Below are 21,149 nucleotides of genomic sequence, written 5' to 3' on the forward strand. Positions count from 1 at the left end.
TGTTCCATGCATATATAGATTTTTTTTTCTCCAAATGTTAATTTAAAAAATAAGTAATTAGAGAGTTAATTGAGGAATATATGAAAGAAAAAAATGTATTAATGTTTTGAAAATGTCACATTTTCTAACTATATTCTAAACTAATTTTGTACTTCAATGTCACATTTTCTATTTCTTTACTTTATTGACGGGAAATGCAAAAAGTACCATCCCCGAAAATTTCTCAGGGTGGTGGGGTGGAGTTAGTTGTCAATGGTCAATGGGGTGGGGGGTGGAGTTAGTTGTCAATGGTGGTTGATAGAGTGACATCTAGAATTCCAAAGTACATGGAGTGATATTAATGAAAATTAATATGAAAGGTGGAGCGGATAATACAAACATATTAAATAGGTGGACAACTACCCATCACAATAAATAATAGGAAAATTATATTTGAATAATTACGCTGGGCTTTTTTTTTTTTTTTTTCCTAAACTTAACTTGTATTGCCAGATAGTTCTCAATCCCAAACCAAATCCAAAATAATACGATAATAAAAACCCAAAATAAGCGGCAAAAGAAAAGGAGACACTTTAACTGATTCTCACTCCAAAAAGAAAGCCAACCTACCTACCAAAACCTCCGTTCCAACCAAAAGAAGAGAGTGAGCACCTACCTCTCTCAAAGAATAACAACCGAAAGAGAGTCACCTAACAAAAGAGTCACACTGCTACACTAGGCACACCAAGCTCATCAAAGTTCATAATTTTCAAGTTTTATAAATTATTAATGTTTTGATTGTTGAGTTGAGACCAGTCGCGCAAGAATTATTTTTAGTTTCTTTGATCCCTTATATTATTTATTTATGCCAATAAATATATATGCGCAGGTGAGAGCACGCACTGTTGTTTATAATTTGATGATATTGTCCTCTGTCAGAAATCTACTTTAGGATTACAGGCTACGTGGAGGCATTACCCATTACATAATAAATCCATGAATTGTCGGCACAATCAATCTCCTCAACTACCTTCATCATATTTTATTATATACAACCAAATTTGGCAAGTTCCACCTGATTCTTGACTAAATCATGTTTCAACTTCATGTTTTCTTGGGTCAAAGGGCAATAAAACTTAAATGGAACCTTAACTTTGACTGCTTGTATGAATGATGCTATTTCTCACAGCTTCTTTTAACAACCTTAACTGTCAAAATATATGCAAACTACCTACATATGAATTCTTTATCTGAGCTGACGGAGTATAGTCAAGTGGAGAAGGGGCTTGACTTGCAAAATTAAGTTCGAACTCCTATGATACTTAGGTTTGAATTCCTATAGCACCTTGGTAGTGTGCTTATGAGAAACCATTCTCCTTTAATAGTTTAAATTATCACTTGTATTTAAAAAAATAATTCTTTATCCGAAACGCATGTGTTTTGTTTTTATAATGTGTGAGTGATTGCACGTAAAGGTGTGTGAAATCTTCTTGCAACTACAAAACACAAAAAAGAAAAGAAAAGAAGATAAAGATTCCATGGCTTGGTCTTAAACACTCTAAGCATAGGATTCGGATCCCTTAAAAATTGTACCGTTTTCATACGTTGTTGTGGCGATGATGCGTCTAGGATGGCCAGCAAAATTTTCCTTTTTATAAATAAAAGAATATACTCACCAAAAGAAGGCAAGGGCAGCAGCCCAAACACATACAGACACTCGTATAAATGGCCAAAGCCCAACAACCAAGTTAACAAGCTAAAGGCCGCATAATATTTATAAAAAAAATGCAACGAGGAGCCTGGATGGCCAGCAGTTTCCAGACGAAGAAAAATACTGATGATAAGGGCACTTGCACAAGCAACATTAATCACATTCATAATCAGAGAATTTATGTCAGAAAATGGGAGTGACCAACACTATGATAACTCCCCTTGTAACACATGTTTCTCATTTAAAGAGAACTTGAGGATGAGAGTTTCAAGCATTCACTCTGGCATCTCCTAAGGCAGATGTCATTCCAGTTAGGTACTTGATGCTGGTTTACACAAACCGTCCGTGCGCATGCATCCGCGCAGGCATCAAGCTCAGATACACCGCAGACAGTGACACAAGTATCAGGAATTGGGTCCTTTGAGAATGCACCAACCTTTTTCAGCATTCTCTTTGATGTGCACACCCTCTCACATACAAAAATTTCATCGGAACTTTTCTCCCTCCCTCTAGCACTCTTTATTCTCTCCTCTTCCGCACGCCTTTTCTTCACTCGAATTGCTTGTCCTGCAACCACTGCAGGGATAGCGGCTAACAGGGACCACCACACTTCCACCATCACCAATGCACAGGTCAATCTCTTCTTCAGAAGTCTAACAGAAAAAAAAAAAAGAAAAAAAAAAGGGAAATACAATGAACTTCGCTGATCATTTAGTTATCATTAGAATCTTCGCTTACGCATCACTTTACAAAATTCTACTGGTCATTTTGGCATAATCCAATGGTTATACAACTAAAGCCTAACATATTCAGGTCACCGTGAGAGAATCGTTGAATTACATGTAACAGATACAATGTCAACTAATAAAAAAGAAAGAAACATATAGCAGAAGTTGTAGAGCAAAATAAAATGAATCCCATGCAAGAACAAGGCCACAGAGAAAATGTACAAGCATTAGTCCGACCTTTTCTCTACTTCAGTTCCAAACAAAAGATCGCAACCAAGTTGACTCATGTCATCTAGTAGAAAAACAATAGAGAAAACAGGAAAGATTGCTAAAGGGGGTTGCCATTTGCCAAAAAAGCCTAGATAAGATATTTTCATTTTTCTTAATATGTTCGAAAGAATATTGGAGTCACCTGAGAAAACATTTGAATATACTCTTGCCTTGAAAATAAAAAAGTAACTATCATGAATGTACAGCCATTATACATTTTAAGTTCCAAGGGATATAAGAATCAGGCCACTAAGTTTGAAAATTTTGAAACAGAAAAACTGGGGACATCAAACTTGAAAAACAATATAACTCGCACATTTCCTACATTGCAAGCCTCTCTCTGTCAATTTTTTCTGGGTTCATGTTTTCTAGAAATTTGTTTGACCAAGTCTCAGTAGAAAATATCTGATGGCTATATATACACACACATGCAAATTGATACAAGGTGCAGCCTTATTCAACTGGAAAACAACACAGTTTATGTATTTCAAAAAAAGCAACCATCTTAAGCACAATAGCACAATTTCAGTAAGTTTCCCTTTAACAAGAAAAAGTATTTCAAAACATCTCCTCAATATTTTTCTTGTCCCCTTCACTTCAGTTATTGGAACTTAGTTAAATAATAATAATAAAATATAAAAATAAGCAGATAGATAAACCCTTATGCATACAGCAGAGCAGACCCAATAACACAATTTGTCACAATGCATCATATGATACATGAATGCCTACTAGGAAGAGTACAAAACACACAGAAAAATTACAGTCTCAAACTCTCAAAGAGGCATTTCATCAACCATTGCAGTCAAGCCCAACCTCGTGATCAAAGTTCATATCAAAATCAAGACTTTCCCAAATCAAAATTTTCAAAAATGGAAAAAAAATTACAGACAAAAATCTAAAATCGCCAAATTAAAATCAATTTTCAGTAAGGGCGGCCTTGGCAGTAACTGATTCAAAATCCTTGAAAATTTCGAGCAGAGAAAAGGATAACTCACTGAAAAGTATGAAGCTTTGGGAGTTGGAGAAGTAAACGTGCAAGAGTTTGCGAAGTTGAAGAGCTCCTGGAGGTGCCTGTGAATGTCGTGAAGGTGAGGAGCTTCTGAGAATCTGAGGCAGCGACCGTTAGGTTGAAGAAATGTTTCTTCTTCTTGGGCCAGAAGCCCAATTTAAACAGTAAAACCCAATACACCCAGTTCTAAGTTCTAACTGATGATTTTTTAAAATTATTTTGAATTTAAATTAAAACTTTAAAAAAGCTAAAAAAGTTGAAGAAAAATCCATGAGCTATACGGTTCGGTTTATTTCTGATTTTATTTTATTTAAAAATATTTTCTAAATCATGGATAAAATTGGAAATTTGGGTTTTTTTTTTTTTTTTTTTCAGAGCTGGGTGTATTAATAAGATTCTAGGGTGCATTGTACAACCCATGGAGGATGGTCTTTTTTAGAAGAATAAAAAAAGAATAAAAAATTTGGGAAAAAAAAAGAAGGCAATCCATGTCCATTATTTCCATATTTTATATTATTAATTAATGAATCGAAATAAAATCTACTCTAATAAAAAAATGACAAAACTTTGGGATAAAATAATTATTAAAAAAAAAAAAAGAAAGGAAAATTTGATTCTAAATACATGTGCCTGCTAAGTTACAAAAATAATAATATCCTTCACACTGTAGTAGTTTGGGTATCAATCAAGTATATTTGAGAACGTCATTGAGAAGATAGACTAAAAGCAACGAAACAGGGTATAGCAGGTAGGCCAAGAAGGCTGTCCAGAGAGAAAAGGTTGAAACAAAACTTGCAATGATACCCGTAACAGTGCAGACAATTAGAACCACCAATAATTCAGCAGAAAATTCCCATGTCATTTCACGAGCATAAATTATTGCTAGAAGCACAGAAACTCCCAGCACATTGTTCATAAAAACTCCACCATAAATCTGCATCCAATGAAAAAAGAGAAAAAGAAAAGTTGGTCAAGATATGAAAGTGAAAGAAATTTGAATACAATCGATAGTCTAAACTGGGGGATTTCTCACACACTATTAGCTACTGATTTGCAAGTCAAGACTATTTTCTACTGATTTAGACACCGTTGGCTAATTGAAAAAATGAACTTAGAAAATCACAAACCTCAGAAAATGTCAAAGAAGTGGTTCTTGGTGTTTTTCTAGAAGCTGCTTTAATTGCTGAAGTGGCTTGCCTAGCATTTGTTGCCAAGGGGACAAGCACAAATGCTACACAGAAAGAAGGAATACCTGCAGCTTCGGAAAAAGCCTGAACACTATCTATAAGAGGCTCTGCTAGAACTGCTAAAACAACAAATCCAAGCACCAAATACGTTATGGCCTTCAACCAAGCCCATATGGACTTGTCTACAGATGATCCACCTTCGCCTTTCTCTTCATCCACCAACCTATCTGTTTCTTCCCAAGTTCTCTGCATAATTTCACTTTAAAGAATTAAATTTAACAATTGTATGCATGCATGATAGTTCTTTTCAATTGAAATATACTCGGCTCGGCTCCTTATGTGTGAATCAAGGTTTGACATGTGTGGAGAAATTTTATATTTTTTGTGTTTTTAACTCGTATACGTGTCGGATTGTGATTGACATGTAAAAAGAAGTGTCTCGTATACCAAGCAATATTGTTTTCAGTCCATTTCCCTTATAATTTTTACCGTTACTTACTTGATAGATATCGTCTTCAGATTCACGCGACGAGGAGGGGGGTGAAGTACCATTGGATTTATTTATCCATTTTGTTAATCCAGTAACAAATTCTTCCTCACTGATCATTTTGTCTCCACTTGTGTCAAGTTCTTCTATCAATTTCACAACTGATTCATCCACGTCCCCTGGAATCTTACCAAACTTGATATCCGCGATCAGTTCTTTTAGTTCTGCTTGCGATATATTATTATTTCCATCAAGATCAATCTTTTCAAACAACCTGTTGTTTTCACGTGGAAAGGAACAAAAAGCATAGATTAATTGCTGATTAATTACATCTATATGATAGTTATGTTAGATTACCAAAGACTCTCATACTATGTTACATTACCACCGGACTCGAAGCTTAAATTGTTAGAAAATGAACCAACATTCTATATATATCAAGCTAACAAATTGTGTTACTATTATTAGTATAATTGTTTGTATACTAACTAATTCTTGGTCTACTAGTATTTCTCTTTTTAATGTTAGAAGATGTGGTGCTAAATTCGATTTCTCCCTCCACGGTGATTGAAAAATAAAAAGTTTGTACGTGACACACGTATAGCAACCAAATGTGTCTAACCTTCTAATATTTGGTATATCAGGCATGCCATCTTCTGTGAGAATGCTTCCAAGTGAATTGCTTTGGACATGTCTTAGTACTTCTGACATTAGATTCTTCTTCATTTCACGTTCTCTTCTCCTATTTTCAATCCAAGGTTGAAAGACCTAATAAAGCATATACAAATTAATGAGGAAAATGGAAGTAATATTATGAATATGGCAATATATTTTTTCACTTAATGCAGTATGTTAATGTCAATTATATATATGCTCAAGTTACCTCATATATGTTCTCCAACGATCTTTGGGTATGTTGTTTATGCACTGCCTTGACCTCATCAATCCACTTTGTGAAGCCATTGATGAATTCATCTTTAGTGATTTTCCCATCACGATCCAGGTCAAACTGTTTCATCACTTCTGCTGTTCCTTTATCCTTATCGTCTTCTGTTGATATGAATTTGATTTCAAGGAGAAGTTCTTTCACTTCAGAAAGTGATATATAATTGTCACCATCTTCATCCACATCCTCAAATAGCCTGCAATGTATACACATTGTTTCATTGAGTTAAGCACAGTGATCAATAATAAACAATATATACCCTCTAATTCTTAGTTGAAAATCATATATATGACCCTACTCCAAAACCGAACCTCTTTTACTTCTTATAGATAAGACGCTAACATGTGCACTGACGGATCATTTGATGAATAAATTTGGTGACTCTAGCATTATTGACGGATATACAAGAATGAAAAAGAAAACGGAGAGCTCCAGTGGTAGAGCAAATATCCACGCAGTTCCAAGGAAGCCTCACCTTCTGATAGCATATAAATTCGGTGCCCCTTGGACAGTGAGGAGTCTCTCTAGTGCATGTTTTTGCACATGCTGTAAAATGCTTGACACCAAATGCCCATGTTTGACAAACTCTAATCTTCTTTTTTGAACCCAGGGCTGGAAGATCTGCAGGGTTTTAAGATGTTGAAGATTATGAGTTCATCATAGACATTATAATTAGTAACATTAGCAAGCAAAAAGATTAAATAGATGTGTATACCTGATAAATAAAGTACAATAAAAGGAAGAAAACAGAAACACAGAGAGCAATCAAGATGGCAATGCGTTCCTTGGAAGAGGATTGGAAGATATTTGGAAGAGGATTGGAAGATATTTGCAATTTGCATTATAAGAAATGGTGCTCCTGAACAAATCATAATCCTTGCAAGGCGGCTGGTCTCTACATCCGTAGTAATACCACAACCTATGAATTCAAAGGAGAAGTAAAAAAAATAAATAAATAAAAAAGTTGACAGTGAACATTCTTCGAAGTAATTATTGTAATTATATGGTGCATTTTTTAAATTAAGTCAAAACTCAGTGTCTAGAAATATATATATATATATATATTTAATACAAATGATATTATACTTTAATTTAATCTAAACTACGGAAAGGGGGATTCAAACTACAATGGAGAGTCGAGAGCACATCCGCTCTAGCCAACTTGACTAAGCTTATTTTTGTTATTTATTACTGTAGAGAGGATACATGATTTTTTTTATTTTTTATTTGGAAATAATCCAATACCTGTCAAGGATGCAGGTAGTCTTTTCCATGATAAAGGTGGAGAGGAAATTGAATCCTTGGAAGCCTCAGAGTCAGAGCTGAGTTCATTTGGAAAGTCTCGGCTGCCGACAATTACACAAGTCCCCCAAAGTATTGTTAAGAGCAAAATTGATGTTCCAGCCAACAACCCAACTCCAGTATACACATATTCCGCAGCAATGTCCTTGGAGTTAAAAATTCCAGAAGCTGTAAACAAGGGTTTTCAAATTAAAATTACAGTTAGTCAGTCATATGCTATATGAATCTATATGTAATCAAAGTAGACTCTAGTACAATAACCAAGCTAAATTGCAACTTGCCTAATTAATTTGGTGTCATCAATAATTCAATTGTTTGTTTGATTCTTTTATTCTTTGATTTGGTTTTAGCTTCTGTGCGTCTTGTGTGTAGATGTAAAAAAACTTATATGAAACGGGATAGTACTATTTTTTCAACCAATCACAAACTGACACGTAAAAAAGTTATCATGCGCGACATATCTTGATTGTTTCTCCACTAGGATGCATGTGCTTGCTTTTTCTGCTATCTTAGTTGAATGAAGAGAAAAAAATGGGAAAAAGAAGTAAAGTGATAATGCCTGACATTTATTATTGTTTATTAATTTTCTAATTAATAATAAATATATTGGAATATGATAAATTAATCTTAAATTTAATTTACATACAATTACCACTAGACCTGTACTATTATACGTTTTAAAATATAATCAAATCTTATATTTGTTGCATGTAACTAACCCATTTGATTTGAACCCCTAAAAATAAAATAAAAAGACTGACCCATTTGAATGTTGACTCTTCCAAACCGTAAGCCATGTTGTGACTAGTAACTTGTCCATTAAATAACTGTATAATATTGTGGATCACTAATCAGAAAATTTGTCCAACAAATGTGCAAATCACAGGCAAGTATATGTTTGATATCACATCATCACTATTGACAGTTGGCATCCCTCACAGCCAGCAATATTATGTATTAATAAACAACAAAAGAACGAAAACATAGCTGTATTTTTATTTGTGAGAGTCACATTTTTCATATATATAATATAATTCTTCTAATGCCAGCTATGTTTTCGTTCAATGTCAATTTTTTTAATGTTGGAAGATGCATTAAGTTTCTGCTTAATTATATCGTGGATGAAAATAATTATTAATTTAATGAATAATGATGTGTAGTTCAGATTAATAATTCGGCAATGCAATATATCAGATGATAATTTAATATTTAAGATGCGTCGTTGACATAACATGCTTGGCGATATTTGAATGATTAATCAGAAATCAGATCCTATCCACATAAGTCAGAGTAGGGTTGAGAGTGTATATGAAGGTTTATGGATCATATATTGTAGAACATTTAGCATCCTCTATGATTTTGTGACAACATAGGAAGAAGATAGAAATTTGTAAGTGTATATATGCATACACACACACACACACAAAACCAATCAAAGTGATATAAGAAGAAAAAAAACTAATGAAAAAAGAAATTAATGAAGAAGATGGAAATTTCAGTTACCTACCAAGAAGTAAAAGAGACTCAGGAAGGGCACCAAGGACATGAAATGCACTGGCACCAAAGACACCAGGACCCAAAATCTGGAAAATCTGCTCACCCCCAGCAGCCAAATAAGACTCTCCATGAAACAGCAAGAACTCATAAACCACCATCAGAAACACTTGTCCATACACACTGTTGGAGCATGGCAAGAACCCATAAAGCTGCTCACATGTCTCCTCTTCTGCAGAATCAATTCCTTTGAAAAGCAACAGGGAGCTGCTGCTGCTTTGATTTTGATTATGAGGATGATGATGATGATCTGTTCCGCCATCTGAAACCAATCTAAAATAACGGCCTCGGACTTGGACTATAATTACAAGAAGAACCAAAACCCAATATGCAGTTTTTGTGATGATGTTGCTCATATTCGCTTGTTGCTCTGCTTGGAATGAAGAGGGGAGCTACATGCCAGTTTTCATGGTTTCAAAGCTTTGAAAAGAATAGCTAGGGAGATTAGTGTGCATTAATAAGGTCAATGTGTTCTTTTTGTTGATTGTTTATTTAGTGGATTAGGTGATCTTTGGTGACTTTATTCCTAATCAGAAAACACAAAGCAACCAATTGTTTCATAAGTCTTGAAAGATGTGCATAATTTTTTTTTTTAAACTTTGTAACGTTGTTTATTTTTTTGGGTCTGTCCAGTCTCATGACCTTGGTGGCCGTCATGTTTGATGCACATGGATTTGTTCATTTTTGTTTTCTTCTCAATTTTCTAATATATATATATATATATATATATATATATATGGTTTAGGGATTCGTCACTACAAAAAATCACTTCTGACCACTCAATTGAATTATTAAAATTTTAGTACTTCCTTGAAGCACCATGTTTATTGATTTTGTAGGACACAATTGGTTATCAAATGGTTTCTGATTTGTTTAATTTTTTTTTGTAAGGATGATTTATGAATGTAGACTTAAAAAATAGATTATTTGGATCATTGAAAAAATATTTGTTGGGGACCCTAAAGCGTGTCCCTCAAATAAAATTATTTGAAAGATCCTTCAATAGAAAGAGACTATAATTATTTAAGGATGATGATGATGATGATGATGATCTGTTCCACCATCTGAAACCAATCTAAAAGAATGGTCTCTGACTTGGACTGTAACGATCCGGTCCTAAATAAATTGGTAAATATTAATTTATTCAAATAAAAGACCATTTTGCCCATAGAATATTTTATTAGGTTTAAAGTTGACTTTTTGACCGAGAAGGAATTTAGGAATTTCAACTATACCGTTGCATAGAGCACGGCGAGTTGAGGACTTAGACACGTATTGGGCTTGAATCAGAGCTGTGACGAAGAAGTTACGAGCAAAACATCACCAGTGGCACAATTGTAAATTTTGCGAAAAGGGTTTGATAAAAGTCAGAAAAGCCCTCATTTCTCTCTCTCTCTCTCTCTCTCTCTCTCTCTCTCTCTCTCTCTCTCTCTCCTCGCGCGCAGCCCCCTCCTGCTTCGTTTTTCTGCACAGCCGTGGCTTCCAAGAGCCACTGTCGCCGCCACTGACCACCACCGGCCACGAGGCTGGACCTAGTCAAACCGCGGCCACCTCCTCTTCCTTTTCAGACCAACCATAGCCGCTGGAGCCGCCGGTGCTGGCCGAAAATTGCAGAAATTCGAGCGATTTTTGACAGATTTTTCGTAAGCCCGTTCGGACGTTTCCGGTAACCAAATCATGCGATCCAGGCATGCTTTTCCATCCTCTCAATGTGATCTAGTTGCTGGTTGGGTTATTTAGGATCAATTTATGCATTTTAGTTGTCAATTAAGGGATAGAAGTTTTGGCATGTTTCGGCCACTTTCGGTCATTTTTCGGGGTATGTTCAAGAACAAAAGTGTCTCCAAATGGGGTTTTACACCTAGGCTAGGAAGCTTGGCCGGCGGTTGTAGTCTTTTTGGCCGCCAGAAATTACTCAAGGCACCCACGCATTGGCGGCACGTGGGCCAGGTAATGGATTGGCGTTATGTCCTAAAGTGGTCTCCTGGTCCTCACGAGCGCGTAGGTACTTTCAGATTCCAATTTGGTTGACGTTTGAACCCCGAACAAATTTCGCCTATTGTACGTTATCCGGGTTCGATAGGTTTGAACCGTTGGATAGTCTTGAATTTAATATATGTTAATCTAGGCATTTCTAGGATCGTGTAGGAATTCGCGGATCGTAAATTGGAGCCCCGGATGTTCCAGCGTATGGGAGAGATTATGTGATGGTTAGGTCACACGTGGCGTAGGTTATCCAGTGTGTTGACAGACCCCATACGTGGAGTTGGATGTTCCGGCGTATGGAAAGATTTTGTGATTGTTAGGTCCCACGTGACGTAGGTTATCCGGCGTGAAGATAGACCCCATACATGGCGTTGGATGTTCCGATGTATGAGGAAGATTATGTGATGGCTAGGTCACACGTGGCGTAGGTTATCGGGCGTGTTGACAGACCCCATACATGGCGTTGGATGTTCTGGCGTATGAGGAGATTTTGTGATTGTTAGGTCCCACGTGGCGTAGGTTATCGGGCGTGAGGACAGACCCCATAAGTGGCGTTGGATGTTTCAGCATATGACGGAGATTATGTGATGGTTAGGTCACACGTGGCATAGGTTATCCGGCGTGTTGACAGACCCCATACGTAGCGTTGGATGTTCCGGCGTATGGGGGGATTTTGTGATTGTTAGGTCCTACGTAGTGTAGGTTATCCGGCTTGAGGACAGACCCCATACGTGGCGTTGGATGTTCTGGCATATGAGGGAGATTATGTGATGGTTAGGTCACACGTGGCGTAGGTCATCCGGCTTGTTGATAGACCCCATACATGGCGTTGGATGTTCCGGCGTATAGGAAAATTTTGTGTTTAACAGAGATGAATAACGGTATTGTATGTGTTTAGAATTGAGATTTAGTAGAAAGAACTACTTGTGGCTTGATCTCTCAGTAAGGATATTAGGCAGCCTAGGGTAGCGCCTTGGTGCAGTCGCTGACTAAATGTTATAATGTTGTTTTTAGGTTTGATTATATGATATTATGGGCTGAGGCCCCTGGGACTATTGGTGATAATTCATAGATGGTAGTTGATGCATGCTAGAAATTTGTGGGAAGTTATTTAATGTGGATTGCAGTGGTACTCGTAAAATTTATTTGAGTTCCTTAATTGCATTGTTAGTATATTAATTGACTTAAGAGTACCGCTAGTGGTTCTGCCTTGATTTATTTGAAGGTTGGAGGCCTTGTCCTTAAACTGTGTGCTATTACATTGTGTGTGCTGGTAGTTGGCTTTTTAAATTGTGTTTTATTGCAAGTTGAAAATTTGGGGAATGTTCAATTTACAAGGGAGACTCTGCCGAAATTTTGGCAGAAAGTCTCCTGCCTTATTCCTTTTGGAAAAAGGAGACTACAGTTTTACCAAGTGGGCCCGGCATCGGGGTGATGTCGGAATTTCCACATGATTCGTCCTGGGTTTCGGTAATTCGGGGCGGGTCCTGTCATGGACTATAATTACAAGAAGAACCAAAATTCAATATGCAGTTTTGGTGACATTGTTGCTCATATTCTCTTCTTGCCCTACTTGGAATGAAGAGGGGAGCTACATGTCAATTTTCATGCATTCAAAGCTTTGAAAAGTATAGCTAGGAAGATCAGTGTGCATTAATAAGGTTGTTGATGGTTGATATCATCACTGTGAGTCAAGCCTATCAGAGAGCACCACGTGGCCATAAGAGACCAAATCTCTCTTGTACTCAACCAACCAGGTTGACCACCCTGGGTGTTGATAAAGGGCCTTCTAGCCGAATGTGTCATAAGATAGTGTGAAACCTTGGTCGAGCATTCGAACACCGACCCGACCACCGAGATGTTGTGTGACCAAAGACGTGTTGTTATTTTAACATGACCAGACCCTTGTTGAGTCAGTCACTCCATGCGCTTAATGCTAGCCTAGTGAAGGAAATGGATCATTTAATGCGCTTCACAGCCAAAGCCAAGTGTCGCTTGGCTACTTGATCCATTGTAACCAGCTTGTTGAGGAGCGCCTGTAGTGGCTCTCTAGTCCGACCATTGGGTAAAGAAGAGCTCTCTTCCCTTGAAAAGACTGGATGATATTTGCCCTCTCATTCTCCCCCTATAAATACTCTTCACCTGTATTAGGGCAAAGATAATAAATATTCTCATATGCAAACTCTTCATCTCTTTTTCATCTTTAAACCACTTCTAACTTAGCCATCGGAGAGGGTTCAACTAGGGCACACCCAGTCTACCCTTATTATGATAATTGCTTGAAGTGTGCAGGTCATCCTAAGAGAGCAGCTTAGCCACGTGATATGGTATAAGTCCAAAGCCTTGATCCAGGTTAAGGATATTATATTTTAAATGAGTATAGCCGTGCGGCTATAGTATTTATAATTTTTTTTTAACACGGCCCTAGTAAAGCCGCCTGGCTATATGCTTTTTTTTAAATGAAAAAATACCTAGTATAGCCGCCCGGCTATACTATTTGTTAAAAAAAAAAAAAAAGGGAACACGCCAGCGCTAGTGCCCATGTGTAAAAAAAGTATAGCCGGCTGGCTAGCTATACTATTTTAATAAAAAACCGTAGTATAGCCGCGCGGCTATATTCTTTAAGTATCTTAGATTTTAAAGGAGTATAACCGCATGGTGATATTATTTATTTTTATAAAAAGAACCCAAAAACCCCTGTAAAGCCGCGCGGCTAAACATGAAGACTGGGCTGCTTTACCGGGGCGCAGATTAATTGTTTATTAACTTATGGGCTTACTATTTGGAACAACTCTGCACCACACAGCACACAACACACAACGGAAATGCTTAGAGCGAGGAGCTTATTACACTCTTCATTATAGAAGCTCCCCAACAGACAATACTAATAATCAGAGCTTATTTGAATAGAGTGATTTGAAATACGATTCAACATATATGAATTCTGCCAGTTGGTCAATATAGTGAGTCTCCATGAAGTTTTCATAATGCACAATCAAAATATCTTATACCACAAATTTTTTTTAGCCAATTTGACATTTACATTTTCATAATGCAAATATGAATCATTTGTGAAGTAAAAAATTGTGTTTGAATGTACTATTCAGGTTCATAATTTGCAACATAACTTGTTAAGTATACTGTAGAAGACATTTCTTCACTTCAACTACAACTACGACAAGTTAAAGCAAAAGCAAAATAAACACAGATTTTTTACTCAACATTATGAACTCTCTAGCTGCTAAAGGCCCTGTTAAAATAGATATCTTAAATTCGTGAGTGAAAATAAGAAGTCAACTAAAAGGACGTTTCAAGCAAATGCTCAAAACCCCAACATACGCATATTATTGTACATATACTTCATTATCAACGGCTTTCCACAAATAGGCATATTCTAATATGACATATTATACAAAAACCCTTATAGAATTTATTTGGAGGGAAAAAGCCAAAACTAGCAACTTGTCATTTTCTAATTGGTTTTTATAAAATTTTAACCAATTAGACCATGACAAGTGGCTAGTTTTGAATTTTTCTCTCCAAATAAGCTCTATAAGAATTTTTGTATAATATGTCACGCTAAAATGAGTTTTTAAATAAATATCTCAAACAAGAATTGATGCAATGTTTTAAAGCATGGCTGCAAGCGAACTGGGAAAGCCCAAATCAATAAAGGTATGTGAGCATCCAATTGAAAAAGAGAAGGAATTTTGAGAAAACAAACCCCTTTTAATCATACATTTGCCTGATGTGAGCCTCAAAACACAAAGTCAATCAGGGCAAAACCTTTCTTTTTTTAGTGGAAATCGCCTTGACTTTATTTTGAAGGTGGCATGGGGCATCTGAAATGAATTGATATGCATGATGTTGGAATCAAGTTCCCATATATAAAGTGAAAGATAGAAATCAGGTTTGCATAGATTTTGTGCTTTACCATCCCAAGTTAATTAGTTATACTTAATCAGCTAATTATTTGGGTGCCCTAGCTACACTCAGTGACAGTAATCAAATTATCATCCCAAATGTTGATTAGCTATATGCTTGTTTGCAGTAACATATTTAGAGATCATTTTAGGATTTAGGAAAACAAGAATTAAATTCTTGCTCCGGATATAAGAGAATAAGTGCTCTATTACTGAAGCTAGAAGTCCCCGCAAATTAAGTTGATCCTCAAAGCACAAGGAATGTTTGATGAAAATCAGTGGACATAGTGGTAGCATTGCAGCCTTCATAATATATATTCCATTACGACCAGCCAAAAGTGGTAAAAAGTGAGTAGAAAAAATGCAAATGAATGAGGCAAATTGATGAGAGGGGTGCTGAATATGAACGAATCAGAATTTCTCATTAGCTATAAATAGAGAGCTCAAAACACTGTATTGGCATCCCATTTGTAGAATATTAATCACAATATTCAAAAGGAAGAGATGTCAAACATGAAAAAAGGAGCTTAGTTTGGTAGCCAAGGATGACTTGCCTGCAGCCTTCTAAAGAGGGTAATCAATCAAAATCTGAAAACCCCTAGTTTGGTCCTCAGGCAAGCACCTTGGCTAACTCGACAAGCTCTTTTATTTCATGCTAGACTCTCTCTTCCACAAATTTCGTAGGCACTTGCATTGTACTTATATCCTAAATTGGTTGGCATCCTCTTAGTTTTTGCGGTCTTGTGATTTCAAATATAGTATCAGAGCTTTGATTATGGGAGTTCTTGAGTTCGAAATCTTTAATTGCTGTTCTTATCATACATTGTTGTTTTGCAAGGTGCAAAGTAACGCTTGAGTTGTTAGCTTGACATATATTGGCGGCCTATTTCCAAATAGTATAAGTTTTTGAGATCTAGTGGTTCTCTAACATATTGTCTGCAGGTTTAGGGGCATTATCGAAATGCGCCAGGGAATTTGAATTTTTTCAATTTGCACCCTAATGTTTTAACATTCGATCAATTTACATAAAAGGTGTAAATTGATCGAATGTTAAAACCTATGGCGTCTAAAATGTCGTTAGCCTTAATTATTATTATTATTATTTTTTCTTTCAGGTTCTTGAATTTTCTCCATACAGATCCAGTGAGTGAGTATATGTTGGGTCACGTAAATATAAAGTTAAATTGTTTGAAAATAATTTTGGTCTTTTCTTGATTTATTTTTTGGGAAATTGGGCAAAATACTATCCATTTGCAAATTTAGTGGCCAAATACTACCCAGTACCCACCCTATTATTTATCAATTACTATCTATAAATACTGTCTTATTGCCTGTTTAACACTTTCCTCTCTCTCTCTCTCTCTCTCTCTCTCTCTCTCTCTCCATGTCTGGTTATATTGCCTGTAAGCGGAAGAGGAAGAGCTCTTCTTGGGTCTTTTCTGCAGAACCTGGTGGCTTGGCTGTTAAGGTCGCAGCTGGGGGTCGATGATGGAGTTGAGCTTCGAGGTGGGTTTCGTGATTCAGAAGAAAAATTATATTAATATATATTCCCATTAAATTACAGTAACACACACAGAGCAAATAAGAATGCCGATTAGAAAATTGATTAGGACAAGTTTCGTGCTTTGGTTGAGAAGAAGAATTGAAAACAGATCAGATAATGCACATTTATTTATCAGGAGCACCAGTAGATTTTTTGTTTTGGGCTTTTTACCGTGTGTACTAAAATGAAGAGAAAATAAAACAAAGTAAAAACGTGTTGTGTTTTGGCAGAACGAAGTGATCAAGCCAACAATAAATGGGGTGTTTGACAGGGCGGTCTCGGATTCCTTGAAACTCAAGATGAATTCCGTGGAAATTTCGACATCATTATGATGTCATGACCACAAGATAAAGACCGAGACTTTCTGCCAAAATTTCGGCAGAGTCTCCTCTGTAAATTTGACTTTTCCCAAATTTCAACATGTTAAAAACACAGTTAATAAAACCCAACCGGTAGCATGCACAAGATAATAACATGCAATTCACATAAACGGCCTCCGGACTTTAAATAATCCGAGGCAAAACACCAACAACGCTCTTAAGTAAAAAATTCTCTAAACAATGCAGGTAATGAATTCAAATAATTTTTATGAATGCCCACTGTATTCAACATAACCTCCCAAATTCCATCATATGATGTTTAACATCCTAACACAAATGCAAGTAGTTTAAGGTCTCAGCCCAAATCGTACAACCAACCAAAACGGGTTTTATACCGGTTTTGACCAAAACACAACCACACCACCCTCCCTTAGCTCAACGGGAGTATGAACAATTGTTTAATCACACCTCGGTCACAACCGAGTTTCAGGACCAAAGACAAGGTCAAAACCATACCCAATTTAAAAAACATAAGTAGATTTAGTCCGCGGCTGCGCCTAGGTACTACCCTATGCTACCTACGTACCCCTTGTGAGGGATCAAGCCACACGTTCCTACAAAAATCCTGGTTCCAATAACATACAATCCATTATAGCAATACAAAATAGTAAATTCTAGAATTATTTCTTTCCCTTTTTTCTTAAATCACAACACACCAAACATTATTCTTTTAAGCATCAATCTTTCTCCGATATAGTAAAATAATCCCTTTTTCCTCTCCCTATTCTTTTACCACACGCCGGAAATTCCAACGACATGTGTGAGACCTAATAATCACATAATCTTCTCATACGCCGGAAATTCTAATGCCACGTATAGGAAGTGTGTACTTTTACATAATGTAATTATATAACTTCCCACACTAAACCGTAATATCCAATTCCCGATTTTCCCCAAAAATCCATCCAAGACTTAATCACAAATAACTTGACCTTTTATATAACTCACATAATAGTCAAGACTTGTCAATAAGGTCATTTTAATCCTCCTAGAAAGGTGAAACTACATCGGAAGACTCACGGTCAACCAAGGGTCAAACTACCCAAACTTGGTTAAAAGGCCCACGGGGCTCACGACCTCTAAATTCGGATCCGAAAGTTCCTATGGGTTCTACAAGGTTTAGGATACACGTCCTGCAAGTTTGGTCCGAATCGAACGGTCGGATCGCTCACGATCGCACGATTATCGTAAAACTCAAACTCAAACTTATTAAATTGGAACATCTGGGGCTTCGATTTACGATCCGTAAATTCCTACACGATCCTAGGAATGCCTAGATCAACATATATTAAAATGGGGTCGATCCAACAGTCTGAACATGTCAAACCCGGATATCGCATATATCAACAATCAAACGATACCCAAAATCATATCCGAGCATACCGTGATGCTCGGGACGACATAAGGATTATTATAGGACTCTAAGACCGGCCAAACAGTGTCCCACTCGCTGCCACGCGTGCCGACATCGTGTAGGTGTCCAAAGTGATAACACTTTGCCAGAAAATATCAATATTACGGCTCAAGACTCCTACCCTAGGTGTAATACCCTATTTGGAGTCACTTTTGTACTTGGGCCTACCCCAAAAAGTGATCGTAAGTGGCCGTAATTGGAGGCCGAAAACCCAAACTCTTATCGCTTATTTAACCCCCAAAACGCAGAAATTTCCCCTATGAATCACAGCCAGCAGCTAAAACACAACGAGAGGATGAGAAAACATACCAAATTCGAAAGATTTGGTTCCCAGAATCACCTAAATGAGCGTTGAGAAAAGTGGATCAAAACCGAGCGGATTTCTCAATTTTTAAGGTGAAAAACGGTGGTACCAGCGGCTGAGATGTGATGAGGCTGGTAGAGAAAGTCGAGCTTGACATTTTGGCACCAGTCCCGCCGAACGTGACTGTGGTGGCCCAAAATCCCGGCGGGTGAATAGTAACAAGGGGGGTTGTTTCTTGCGAAGGGAGAGGGAGGAAGAAAAAGAAAATTTAAAACTACCCGGTTACTGTAGCGGTACTGTTTGCTACAGTAACAATCTTAAAATTACCTTTTCGTCCTTTTCATTTTCAAACTTTTCCTCCTTCGTTACAACTCGAAATTGGGCGTGCCACAAGCAATGGCAGACCCAGGAATTTTTCAGCGGAGATGCAATTTTAAAAATTAAAAGCTCAAAAAAAAAAAAAAAAAGACAACTAAACATCCTTATAATTTAAACAATACTAGTGTTATTTATAATTAATTAAAAAAATAACATTATAATTAACCTACAATACTTGTGATGCGCACACACTTTAATGAAATTAGGTAATGTTAAATTGGTCCTTTATAAAGAGATTCCCAATCCCACTTAAAGAAGGAATTCCCAAAGCCCATTTGAATAAAGAGAACTCCCAATTAAAACCCAATTAAGTAAGGAATTATAGAAGCCCTGTGAAAAGCCCACGAAATGGCCCATCAGTTTCCCTTCCTTACGCTTGCACAGGTCCGCCACTGACCGCATGTCTACAAACTCGTATCGACGAGCTCTACACAATTGTGCCACTCACTTCTCCAAAATCTTTCCGGATCAAAAAGTGCCCAAATTACCTATACTCTCAAGGGCAAAATTGGAAATTCAAATTTAATTTAATTAATTTAATTCACGAGGGATTATATTTTGGATTGGAATGTTACAGTGCTAGACATCACATCATGAAGGCATGCCTCAAGGCAAAGACAGTTGGAAGGCTGGTGTTTACATCCTCAGCAGGAACCGTGAATGCCGAAGAGCACCAGAAGCCAACTGGAGCGATGCTGAATTTTGCCGCTCTGTCAAAATGACTGGTTGGGTAAGCAATTAAACACATGAAGGGATTGAAATGGGATTTTAGGTGGAAATCAAAACAACCAAAAACAGACATAGATAATCATCAATTCAGAGGCATGAAACAATCATCAAGTAACCAAATTCATTCCAAGAAAGGGTAAACAAACCTATTGCTATTGGTTGAGTGCTTGAGTTTGATTTGCAAGAAACAACAGAGAAAATAAACTTTGAGAGCTGAGAGAGAGAGAGAGAGAGAGAGAGAGAGAGAGAGAGAGAGAGCTGAGAGAGAAAAGGGATAGTATTTTCCTCAATTTTCCTTGTTTTTATTTGTTAATGGTAGATATATTCATTTTAAGGCCTACATGCACACATGCAATGTATGATTACAGTCCCGATCTCTTGGATTACAGGGGTTCAAGAGATTTGTAGTCACTTACTGTTGGATATAAATTCAACGGTTCACTCACTCTTGTACTCATTTTAAGAAACTTTTTTGAACCATTGGATATTACATCAAACGGTGGGTGACCACGGCCTCTTAGACCATCGGGACTGTTTATGATTAATTTGAAAGTAGGTACTGGAGTCAAAGTTCAAAGATATACGACTTCTCTCCAAACTTGTGGTGGGTCTTTCACTCCTCTAATTTTATCTAACAAATTATCAGCTTAAATAAGACAAAAATATTAAATAAAATAACAAAGAAAAATATAAACGAAGTTTCTATTCTTTGACAACAAAAATATCTAGAATCAGAGGTCGTGATTCAATTCTAAGATTCTGTAATTGTTGAACTGACTCAGTCCATATGCCGTGATTTTCCATATTCTAAGATTCTAAATTATATAATTTCAAAATAGGGTAGAGTCTGTACGTATACACTACGAGACAGGGGTACCAACAATTTGCATAAATTAATTCAAACTAATGGTTCTGAACAAATAAATAAACATGCATAGAACAAATATGAATTTCAGTAAAAGTAAAAAGTAACAAATTAGATAAATAGATTATTAGTTGAGGTTTGCAAATCCAAGAGTTAGAATATCTCTATACGGGAGATTCACTATTATACTCAATATAGGAGCCTAAATTATATATATAAAAAAAACTCTATATGAAATGAATTTTAGAAATACACCCAAAGCTCATTTACAACATAATAAAAAGGCTTTTAACTTATTTTAAATTACAAAACTGCTATTGATTTCTTAAAAAAAAACTAACCCCAAAATCTCATAAAAAAAACCTAAAACACTCAATAGGACATCAAAGTAATTTAATAATCAAAATTAAATTCAATAGGGCTAGCAGTCATTTTTTAGGTTGTTTTTGGG

At 36.5% G+C, this 21,149-nt stretch overlaps 1 protein-coding gene and 1 pseudogene across 1 annotated transcript; both read right to left on the reverse strand.

The window, feature by feature from the left end:
- Nucleotides 1-1,660: 1,660 nt before the first annotated feature.
- LOC117624777 (uncharacterized protein At5g64816) lies at nucleotides 1,661-3,825 on the reverse strand. Its single transcript, XM_034356223.1, has 2 exons — nucleotides 3,687-3,825; nucleotides 1,661-2,343 (listed from the first exon to the last, which is right to left on the reverse strand). Exon 2 carries the CDS (start codon nucleotides 2,307-2,309, stop codon nucleotides 1,932-1,934), a length of 378 nt encoding a protein of 125 aa, XP_034212114.1. The 5' UTR covers nucleotides 2,310-2,343; nucleotides 3,687-3,825; the 3' UTR covers nucleotides 1,661-1,931.
- A 560-nt stretch (nucleotides 3,826-4,385) lies between these two features.
- On the reverse strand, nucleotides 4,386-9,532 carry LOC117626412 (annotated as a pseudogene).
- Between the last annotated feature and the right edge of the window lie 11,617 nt (nucleotides 9,533-21,149).

Source organism: Prunus dulcis, chromosome 4 (assembly GCF_902201215.1).
Source record: "Prunus dulcis chromosome 4, ALMONDv2, whole genome shotgun sequence".
Taxonomy (NCBI): Eukaryota; Viridiplantae; Streptophyta; class Magnoliopsida; order Rosales; family Rosaceae; genus Prunus; species Prunus dulcis.